Source organism: Chelonoidis abingdonii, unplaced genomic scaffold (assembly GCF_003597395.2).
Source record: "Chelonoidis abingdonii isolate Lonesome George unplaced genomic scaffold, CheloAbing_2.0 scaffold0271, whole genome shotgun sequence".
NCBI lineage: Eukaryota > Metazoa > Chordata > Testudines > Testudinidae > Chelonoidis > Chelonoidis abingdonii.
The window spans coordinates 1-12,115 of NW_027424532.1; the positions used below are offsets into that span (position 1 = coordinate 1).

The window sequence follows — 12,115 nt, forward strand, 5'->3', positions numbered from 1 at the left end:
TTTTTTTTTTTTTTGAACCACACACAGAGAAAACCACAATCCAGTTTAACTCTTATCTTGGGAGGGGATAGTATTCCATATACCCTTACTTCAAAAATATAACACTAAAATCAGGGCTCTCAAGTGCCTATGGATAAATAAAAGATTGCACATGCACATTATGTGTACTGCAAAATACATATATGCATGCTCATATGCACAACAGCTCCAAATCTGTATAAGAAAATGTGGCTCAAGTCACTACTTAAAAGAAAAAACCTATAAAGGGCACTATCACAACAGCAATAGTATAATTCATAACACAACTGATCCAGAATTAATCAAGATATTAGAAGTAATTTTAATGGGTTAATTCAGAATATTTTCACTTTTGAATGCAATAAGCGACAAAATAGCATTTAAAAATATAGTGCAAAATAATTTTGATTTACAAATTAAGTACGATCCAGCTTCTAGAGTTCTTCCACCCAAAGCTGATGTTATACTCCACACACACAATTTCTATTCCACAGCATAGAGCATTTCTGAATGCAATTAACTCATTTATTAGTCATCTATTACTAACAATGAGGCACCCTCCAATTTTATTTTGGTAAATAAAGTTGCATAATATTAAAAATATCTATTTGCATTTGAAAAAGATTCCAGTGCTGCAACATTACATAATTTCACATGAAATATTTTTTTCTTAAGTTCATTTGACTGTAAAGTTATTTTGCAGTGACAATTACAATGCAAAGTACTTCCTGTACAGAGCATATAAACTTTTCTTTGCATCTGAAAATCACAACCATTTCAATATTTTGACTTTTCCTCCTAGGAAATTGCCTTGGAAAAGTGTTCTAGCATCAACTTTTTTCTATTTGGTGATCCAACTTGGTTTTGGTTAAAGAGCAATTCGGGCACAATAGTGTTTTAACTTGCAAGGTAATACTCCTTTATTGAGCTGGTAGAACTCCACAAGCTGGATGAGATCAGTAAATCTGGTGTGACCATCATCCAGTGTATAGAATAGCTTTCCATCATCTTCCAGCTGTAAAAGGGAAAAACACAAAAAATAACAAAACACTATTGAGCTACAGTGTTTGTCAGGCATTCAAAATATGTACATTGTTGATCTTTAATGAAATCAGGCCTTGTGACATCTTTGTGTAGATTCGTTGTCCTGAGTTATTTATAGTCTGTGGGGAAGGGGAGAAGCTTAGTGTTCATTCATAGCAAATTCAGAAGTGCATTCTCGAACTTCTTGTCAATTTTAGGCAAATGCGTAAGGTAAAAGGAAGCAAGGCTGAATATGTATTAGAACATTAGGCCATGAAAATTGCTAACATCAGCCTATTATGCCTTTGTTTTTATTCAGAAAGAACATCTGATATCACATGCAAAGATTTAATTGGAACCATAAAAACCTTAAGCCTTCATAAAATAAGAAATCTGAATTTAGGCATACTCACTCTCTCTCTCCCCCCAAACAAAGAGGTGTCATATTAGAATTACTTTTTGTTCTACGCTCGTTATACTCATTTTCTGTGTACCTAGTATATTTTGTGTAGCAGTGGGTGGCTGTATATTCATAGTTACTTTTGTGCATAGATGTAGTCTTTGCTGCAGAAGGTGCTTCCAGGCAGGAGCCTTCTACTGTTGATTACCATGATGGTGGCAGCACAGTAATATGTTCATTGCTTCCGGAGGGAGCAACAGGAGAGCAGGAGGAGAGGAAAAAGAGAGAAAGACTCCTGCTGCTCCAGACAGCCATGTGTATACTAGCACGCTATCCACAGGAAAAGAGAAGGAGGAGGAGAATACCCACTGTAAGGTTACCTTGGCTAACTTTAAAATGCACACACACATTTACAGAGAATATTTCCAATTTTAAACGATTACAAATGGCTAGCCCCATAATTTGCATCACCTAATTAATTCTTAAACTAATTCTTTGGCTAACAGAATATCCTCAATCAGCAGAAAAGGGCATCTGAAGCCCTGGTACTAAAACATTTGATACTTAACAGTAATATTGATCAATTAATGAAAGATGGCAATTTATCAACAGCGGATAGTAATGCACAAAAGAAGACCCTAAAATGGTGATCACGTTGCAGCATCAGTTACTGCAGCCTAGAGGAAAGATGTAACCATCCCTCGGGGATGGATAAAATTAGTTCTCTGACCTGTAATTAAGGTTTCTCAGTGTAAGCAGCAGTTGCACTGCCCACAACTACTGGGTCATCCTACCCATTCTAAAGTCTGGAGGCAGCTTCGAAGTTGCTTTTTTCAGATTTCACCAGTCCAGGACAAACACTACTAGGTAAGGAAGTGTTAACATATGTCACACTATGGGTCTGATAATGCCTATTTTCCAGCAAGAAAGATGGAGATACACTGTCATCCATGGGACTCTACGCATGCATACAACCATCACGCCAACATGATAGACATTGCAGAGCTGAGGCATTTGTTAATCAGGAATTAAAATTTAACTGTTTTTTGTTATTCCCAAACTGATGTTTGCCTTGAAATGAATTGCATGAATATTTCCTCAAGGGAAACACAGCTTTTCAGCAGATTAATGAAGAAAACATAGTGTCCAAGAATCTGACATGTTCAGCATGTTTGCAAAGTTGTTATGCTGAATGATCAAGTTTTTATTAGAAGATGATTGTCCAAGAACTACTGCAATTGTATCCCTTTCCTCTCTCAGCTTGAACAGCTGAATAGCCATTAGCTTTCTAGACATTAGAAGAGCAGAATATATGGTGATTAATTGATAGTGGCAGCCCAAAGTCATAAAGCATAAATTGGGAATGGAACATACAGCAGTGAAGGATTTTTTTTTAAAGGAACATTCAAACATTCTCACAGATGGTGCATCTCATAAAGAGAAATTGTCTTCTACCATTTCCCCTTCCAACTTTCCAATCACACATCCACTTGTGATTGTGCAACATCCCTGCACGAATCACTAAATAAATTGCTAATATTGGAGAAGCTGGAGAAATGCTGCTCCACATCCATTAAATACAGGAACTCATTTGATGTCTTCTCTCAGCTCTGGCAGGCTAGAGGCCTTGTGCAAAAGCAGACATTATTAACAGATCAGTTTAAGTTTCACTCATCTAAAACTTGGCAAAAACCAATCCTTTGGGGATCTGAAGAACATGAAGCAGAATTCCTGACTTTAGTGATCTGTGGGAACTGGGCTGATTGTTTCATTTGTGTAAAAAATGACAGTTTTTTTTCCCTCTGATCCCTGGAAAAAGATGAGGTGAGGAATTAGACAAGGGATATTTGTCCCTTCAAACTAGGATTACTAGGCCATACACTTGCCCATGCATGTCATACTTCCTTCTAAGCAATTAATTAATGGAGATGCTGGAGCCATAAGAATTTGATGGGGAAAATAATTGTTTAAAATAAAAATAGATGACAACTTCTTTCCAAATCTATTTTACAAAAGTGAAGCATGCCATCCTTAAGACAGGTGTAGGATTAAAATAATCATGTGTTTTAGGGAAATGTCTTTAAAAAAATCAAAGTCTCAGGCTCCTGCTCCATCCACTGAGATCAATATCTTCCTACACAGAGAGCACTCTTGGCGCAGGTATAAGAAGAAAGGATCAATATTTAGAATGGATGAGAATTTTAGAACATTGTCCTTTTGGACTTATTATTTTCATGAGGCTCGGTTTCTTGTGCGCTCTCTTTCTGGCTTGAATTGTTCTGATTTACACTATTTTTTCTAGTGACTGTGGAATAGGATAAATGGCTTTGCCTTTTTAACTTTTCGTTTTAAGAGAATCTTTGTTTGGATTGAAGTGATGTAGACAAAGGTTCCTCGGTTTCCAAAATGGTATGAATAAATGTGATGAGATCCTCCAGATCATCCCATGGAAAAGTTGGTCTGACTCTTGACTGAGTGCTACCAAGCAGATATTTCCTCTTCCACCACCAGGGATCCTATTGCAGAGCAACCTGCAGAGGTGTATGAGAAATGATTGGTTTTTGAGAAGGGAATTGCAGGCATGTCTGGGTCAGAGGGAAGGGGAACTTTCTAAAGAAGAACTGAAGCTTCCTGAACAGGAGAAGTTAAAGAACTAGAGGCCTATTTCCTGGTAGGGGAAAGAGAAGGTGGTCTCTGAAGTTGGTAAGTCAAAGGAGTGCCATCCTGATGGAACTGAATCATTCAGTTTTTGCATGGAATCTAAGAAGCTGTTTCAACTATAGTCCATCTGATCTAAGGACTGATAGAAACAACTGGATAATGGAGGTACATCGTCGGTGGCCCTGACTATAGGAAACACAGGATGGGTCCAAAGAGGAAAGCCACTGGTGCCAAGAGCCATCTCCTTGACCTATTTAGGTGAGAGATACCACCACCTCAGCTGTCTAGGCAGTGCAAAACTGTGGATGTTTTTCTCCTGGCACTGACTTTGCTTAATGGTTCACAATGCTTAAGGGGTTACAGGCTGATTTTCAAGTACTAGATAAGATTTACTTAATCCCCTGTGCAGCAAAGAGGGGGGTTTCTAGGATGCTGGCTACAGAAGCAGAGTGAAGCACGGAAATACCAAATGATGGCCCTCTGATCTCTCTCACTGGAGCCACAGAGCACCAGTGAGTCAAAAGAAAGAGCATTTGGGGAAGTGCCCAGTCCTGCAGAATAGAAGAATCCCCTGATAAACCCAACAGAGGAAGCTAATTATCAAAAAGCCTGGAGATTGTGGGTAGAAGATAGTCTGGGAGGGATGTTCTTTGTGGAAAGAGAACTAGTAGCTGTGGTTCCTAGGTAAAGGCAAAGCACCAGGGCTAAAGCAGGCAATGAAAATATATTTCAACAAAGCAGGATGGAAAGAAAGTGTAAGAACTTTAATACTGCCTCCAGAGTCAGTGCAATGGATGAGATTACCCCACTCTCATGTCAAGAGCATCACATGCTATATAATTGCTTTCACTGAGAAAGTAATGGAAATATGGCTGTACTTTCATAAACCCACAAGGGATTTCAAGATTAACCCCAGGTAATTGATCTGTAAAAGCATTATATCAATTTTCACCAAAAAGTGAATGTACATTGAGGAAGAGTGAGAATACCTATCCACCCTACTGGCCCTTGTACATAGATATACCAATGCAACATGAGACAGGAAATGGGGCCTGTGAGGCTGTATGGAATCTGGGGGACACTTTAGGATATTAAAAATACCAATGTTGTAAAACTGAAATGGGTTATGCCAGATGTGCCATGTAAGGTATCTGCAAAAATGTTATAATTTGCCATATATGACAATCTCTTTGATGTGTTTGTACCACCTTTATATTGTAACTTATATCTATGGTATATCTGTAGTTCCAAACTTATGCTGTGCGTCTGGGTGACATCCCTAGACAGGTTGGCATTAGCACTGCCTACCTGCTTGACAACCCATTCAGGGACATCAGCTGTACAACTGACCCATTGAGAGAAGGCAAGAGATACACCTTATGACTCAGCAAGGCAGGCAGGGGCATGGTTATGGACAGAACTCTAAGGCTTCCAGGCCACATAGTAGGCAGCTTGTGTGTGGAACAAAGGAGATAAAGCTGCATGGCAAAAGATAAAAGGCAGCTGCACCTTCTGCTTTTTGACCCCATTCCTGCTTCTTACTTCTGGAAGAACAAACAAAGCTCTGAACAAAGGATTCAATGACCCATCATTCCATGGGTTACGGAGGGACTTTCAAGCCAGCAAACTCACCAATACTGCTAGGAACTTGATGGACTGAAGTCTTTGTATGTATGTGACTGCTTTACCATCTCTCTTTTTGTTCCCCTTTATAATAAACCTTTAGTTTTAGACACTAAAAGATTGGCTGGCAGCATGGTATTTTGGGTAAGATCCAAACCTATACTGACCTGGTACCATGGCTGACCCTTTGGGATCAGGAGAACATTTTATATATTTGGGCAGAGTTTTTTAAATAACTACTCACTGTACTGGACCTAGGTGCTGACTGGGAGCTTCTTGATAACCAGTGTGGGGGATCAGAACGGTCACAGGGCACTGAATCAAAAAGACTGGGCCCTGAGACATGAAAGAAGCTGCTCTGAACAGAGGGAGTGCCTGTGCATGTGGCTAAGATTTCTAACCTAGGTGGGTCCATCTAACCAAAATTTAAGAAAAAAAAGATGTGGGGTCAGGAAGCTGAGAGATTTGAAAATAAAACATTTTCATCCCATAAGAGGTGTTGTCTATTTAGTTTGAAAAATAGACTTGTCCTCATCTTAGGACAGCTCACATAAAACCCAAACAATATTGCCAAATCTTATAACAAATCAAACACCAAGGTCCATAAAATCTTTAATTCTATCTATGCAGGGTTGTTGTAACTGTGTTGGTTCCAGGATATTAGAGACACAAAGTGGGTGAGATAATAGCTTTTGTTGGACCAAACTTCTGCTGGTGAGAGAGACAAGCTTTTCTAGTGTCTAATACTGTAGTACCAATATCTACCATCTTCCATATACCAGAAAAAAAATATCTTCAAAAGTATGGCACACTATTATGCCTTTTCAATTATATACAAATTAAGAAGTGTTACTTACTGGTACAATTTGAAAGTGCTTTATTTTTAGTCCATGGCTCATTGACAAAACAAACGTTTTGGGATTACTTTGGCTATCCCGTACCAAGAAAACCCTAGGGAGAGAAATTAGGAATTTTCAAAGTAAGCTCACGTTGAATTGTCAGAAATTTTTTGTAGCTTTCCAATGAACACTGCAATGAATTGCAAACACGGTATTAATGAACATCAAAAATAATTCAACCAATTTTGTACCAAAGTTTAATTTCAAGAGTTCTGCTTTAAATCTTTATATGTTTTGAGAAAGTTTCAGAATTGGAAATACAAGCTTTAAAATAGTCTATTTCATCAAACACTTTGTCTCATGTGAAAAAAATATGCATCTACACAATGATGGATACAAAGTATTTAAAGTTAACAGCTGCTGTATGTCAATGTCAAGGTGTAGCACTTTATCCCAGGCATAAAAAACATGTTTAAGAGTTTTCACTTTTAGCAAAGTTTTGACCAAGATCTTGACAGCTACCAAAAATCACAAATTACACAGGGATAGAATGCTAAGAATTGGCAGCCTGTGGTTTTTCACACTGGAATTGGAATTGTAAAAAAACTTATTTATTTTCATCAGAAGAAGCCACAGGTACCAATCACCAGTAGATTGACATATGGAAACTTTACCTTAGAATATACTTCAGAGAGTGAAGGAGAACATTTCAGTTTCTATATTCAATAGTCCACTTGGTACATTGCTACTTGTTTCTTTAAATCTTCAAATAGTACGGCTGGAAATTTCAAAGGAGGCTAATGGAATTAAGCACCTTACTCCCATTAAAATAAATGGAATTTGGGCATCTAATTCCTTTAAGGGCTTTTGAAAATCCCGATCTATGTGAGTGTTGCTCATATGGCATAAGAGCAAATGCATATGAGATTGCTAACTTTGCAAGCTGTTGGTTCAATGGAAAGTTTATAGGAGATATGGTACAAGACTTTATGTTGGCCAGATTGTTACAACTGGCAAATATATGCATAAAACAAATATTATCTGTAGAGCAAGAAAATTCCCCATTCAGGATCAAACTCTCAAGCTTACAAATTATTGGTTGTTTTATTGCAGAGCTCAAGTAAAATATTAACAAACCCAGTCTTAGTTGGGCTGTTCTAAGACTTGAAAAGCCATTCCAGACAAGTTTTTCTGACAGCCATTGTCCTGGGCAACACTGCAGCTGGAGGGATTTTGGAGCAGTATTGGCAATAGGAACTGCTATGCAGAAAGGATGGAATAGCACCTGGCATAGCCGTGTCCTCTGCTGCTTCAATTAATCTTTAGATTCAGGGCTGGAATATGTGCAGAACAGAATAGCTTAAAGATATAGAACAAAGCAGTTGCTACAGTTGGAGTGGAGACAATCTGGACTGGATGAATAATAATATAGAACCGAGAGAGTGGTAACCGCTCCAAAATAAAGAGGGAAAGGAAGAAAGAATCTATTGAAGGAGAAATCCACATGGGTAGAGAAAATGAGTGGCTGCCTGTTATAGTCACCAATAGAATGAGAACTAGTCTTCTATCCTCCGCATGCACATGCTGATGGAGTGTAAGGGTAGTGAGCAACTGCCCCCCTCCCCCATCAGACAATTATATGCAAAGGACAGGCTGTTAGAGGAAGGAAAGTTGTGTGGGAAAAAGGGGATGACAGGAATCTTATAGGGTCCTCCATTGGCTTATATAGGCCCCCCAACTGTTACATGTTAATGTAAATCCCCAGACTTTTGAGGTTCTCCCATCACCAATGAATGGTTATTATAACAATACCTTTAAAGGAGGATTTACCTAGAGTTAGCAATTCTGAAGTCCCTGATCATTTTATTTTAAAATAAACTAAAATTCACCAGGATGACCTCAGAACCCTGATGCTCAGTTCATTTAAAGACATGTCCAGGGGGAGAAAAAAATACATATATTGGCAACTATGCATATATTATACCAATAAAAGTAGCTAACTGGGTTTAAGTGAGTTACAGAGGGATGAATATACTTAGACTTTTCTAAAAAAGCTCTGGCACACCATCTAGTGGCCTAAAAATCATCTCTTTGCCCTTTCCAGGGCTGTGCAAAAAAGTTTTCAGGCTACAGTTAGATCCTATGAATAAATCATATGGTATTTTATAATTCAAACATTAACATGAAGGATGGACAAACTGGTCTGGAAAACATACAAACAATTTCATTATTTGAGTCTGGCACTTTACAGACATTCAAAATAAGGCCCCCATCCTAAGCAGCTTACTGTCCAAATCAAACATTATGGGTAATTACATCAGACCACAAGAGAAGAGGCTGGAAAGGAGGATCAGGACTCAGCCAACACATTCATATTCATAATTTCATTTTAGGGCACATCATAAGGCCCATTCATTTCAGCAGCCTTGTCTCTGTTATTGAGCCTCATCCTTTGTTTTGTTAGTTATTTATTTTTTTAAACTAAACTAGTTAAAGCCTTTCCTAACCCTGTTTTTGTGTTAAGTGTGGATTATTTCCTTTTGGATGATGAAGTCCCTCAATCCTAAGCTATCCTTGCACATACTTTAGGAGCTTTTAAAGATCACAATGAATGAGCACACAAAAGTATCCAGGGATATAGTTTTTGACACACATCTAAAACCCATCATCCTCCTCCATTAAGCCCACCCTATATCTAAAATCATCAACCCCCCACCCCGACCTACACACACACAAATATGTACCTTGGGTGCCAAAGCCCAAATAACCCTGATTTGTAAGAAGTTCCCCGGTTGACCAGATGCATACTGAACTGGACTCTTTGATGGCGATGACAATGACATTATCCTTTCCATGCATCAGAAGCCTAGTAGTTTTAAATCCTGGCTGTCAGCAATTTATTAACTAAAAAGCCTTCAAACAGCCACTAAGAGTCAAATATCATAACCATCATCTTGCTGCAGCTTCTGCCATGCTTTAAAGCAAATATCATTGCTTAAAATTCAGTAGATCCAAAATGAAACATCCCAGAGTATTCTCTCTCTTTCTCTCTACACACACACCCCCCACATCAGCTGTATATCAGTCATAAATGTATTTTATTTATTTGTTGCATTTCCTAAGCTCCACAGAGAAACTAACAAACATGTTAACTTGGATTAAAAGGAAAATAGCCCCAAATGCTTTCAAAATTATTATTGCACTACTTCACCTAAATTTGGCGTGTAGTAAAACTTGGGAAGAAAAACAACCTAGAAACATGCAGTGCTCACAAACTTTCCAGAAAATAGACAAGTTTGTAAAATTACTGGAGATTAGATCTGTGACTCATTAGTATTCTCTTCATCCCCTGAGAAAGCAGTTGTATCATGATGAGTCTCAAAAAAATGCTTTAAAATTGTTGCTATCCGTAATAAGGTTCAGCACTCTCTTCACATGATGGTACTATTATCAGCCTGCTGCAGTTCCTTTACATAATAGCCTTTGTTAAACTATTAACTTTCCTCTTTTATAAGCCAGTATGAATACTATTTATCAGGACATACATTAGAACAGCACCCTATAATCTGTTTGCATCTACATAGTGGGTTTCATTGCCTGGAACACTTATCTTTGAACTGATACTCACCAAGACTCTGCGCAAGGAATGCAGAATTTTGCCTAATACATGTGCAAGCCTATACAGGAAGAACATCTTATTACTCTCATGCAAAGCCTCTACATTAAAGGTGGTAGTTCATTTTTTCAGACAACTAAGCAAGTGAAACATTTGTCACATACTGTATTATCGGTGCCAGTTACCACTAAAGTCTAGTCTACAATTTGGGGAGATATATCTGTGTTCAATATAAGCTGTCAGTCCATGATTACAGGTACTACGAGTTTCAAACAATTCTAGACAGTCTATTCAACAAGATCCCTCCAACCAAACTGCAATGCACATCTCTCTATAGACACCAGGGTATCATCACATACTAACATTGTACGGAGGTAACTTCGGGTCACTTTCTAGGCTCAAATGCTCTTTGCTTCCCAATCCAGTTTCTTTTATTTTTTTCATTTAAAAAGCAGGGTTTTGCAACTTTAAATCTGCATACCTCAGAAACATTACTTGCTGGGTACATTACTAGAAATCTTACTTCCCTTCATTAGACCAGCTGCTAATATCGTTGCAGTGAACAGAATTCAAGGAGGATGGAGCTCTTGGTTTTGCAGCAGAGATTCAGAGCTCCACAATGGAAAATGTTTTCAGCACTGCGAGCCACTTTTTGTGCAGCCCTTTCTGACAGATATAGGAAACTGTTAAATCAGTGATCTAAAGGGGTTCCCAACAGCATTGCTATGAGTTCCAGGAAGATTTGAAGTGGTAGCCCAATCTAATAGGTTAGATGGATGATAAGAGTTCATATCTGGAAGGCCAGCAGGGAGGCCAAAATAAGAGGGGAACTTATACAGATGAGTTATAGGGCTGCATTACAGCAAGGCAGGAGAAGAGATTTGGAAGCAATTAAATAAATATGAAAATTTAGACAAATAACTGTGAATTATACATTATCTTTGTACTTTTTTTTGCAGAGAAAGAATATTTAAAGTATATCATTAGAAGACTAAATGACTCATCCTGAAGTTCAACATTTACTCTCTCTCAATTACTTTCAAATCTGAGGTTGAGTTTCTAGCGCTGGCAGTTGGAAGAATCTATTTAAATTTGTAAACTGAGCAGAGATAGTATGAAAACCAAGCAATGTTTTCTGAGTCATCACTAATAAGAGATGCTGGAATCCAATTTTAGGCCCCGATTTTACAGTTGACAGTATAGATGACAGATTGTTGTGACAATCCAGAGCCAACTGCTTTCAACATGGCTCTGTGCAAATGCAGCAGTCCATCCACTCAACTGCAGGATCAGAGCTTCAGAGCACTATTTTATTGTTCAAGAAAGATCCCTAATACAATCCAACTCATTCTCCCATAGCTCTAATAATATGAATGTTTTTATTTTAGTTCCATTAAGCAGATATGACAAACCCTGCAATAAGCAAATGTTTCTACGTAGTTATTTTTCTGACTCTAACTACAACCCAAAAAAGTTAAGAAAAGAAATCAGCTTACCCATCTACAAGTCCTTGCTGTAAAATAAGTCGTTGAGCTTCATCTCTAGAGATTTTATGGTGAAACCACAGTTGTGTTCTATGTATTGCTGGAAAAATTATAAAGATCGTTATAAACATTATTGCATCTCTTCTGGGGCTGTAAATTAATTCACACATACCTACAATGGATGTGGCACTTTGAGAAGTGGTAGGACTTCCATGTGTGTTGAGTCGTAAACACCCTTTTCTCTGAGTGGGAGAGAAAAAAATTCATGTGTCAAAGCTTTTTGTGTGAAAATAAAATTAGAAAAAATAATTTTGAAAAAGTAAAGGTGTTTATACCCGCCATGCTAACCCTTCTTCAACTGCAACTGAAAGGGCTTCTGTTGGATTTTCAATAACTCTGCTTCTATGTCCTGAGAAGTCCATTGCTACCAAGGAATTTTCTGAAATGCTTC

General features: G+C 38.0%; 1 protein-coding gene across 1 annotated transcript; it reads right to left on the bottom strand.

Moving 5' to 3' along the window:
• Positions 1 to 357: 357 nt before the first annotated feature.
• On the bottom strand, positions 358 to 12,109 carry LOC116824786 (growth factor receptor-bound protein 14-like). Its single transcript, XM_032780331.1, has 5 exons — positions 12,000 to 12,109; positions 11,837 to 11,906; positions 11,677 to 11,764; positions 6,583 to 6,676; positions 358 to 1,033 (listed from the first exon to the last, which is right to left on the bottom strand). The coding sequence occupies exons 1-5, from the start codon at positions 12,084 to 12,086 to the stop codon at positions 887 to 889; spliced, it is 486 nt and encodes a 161-aa protein (XP_032636222.1). The 5' UTR covers positions 12,087 to 12,109; the 3' UTR covers positions 358 to 886.
• Between the last annotated feature and the right edge of the window lie 6 nt (positions 12,110 to 12,115).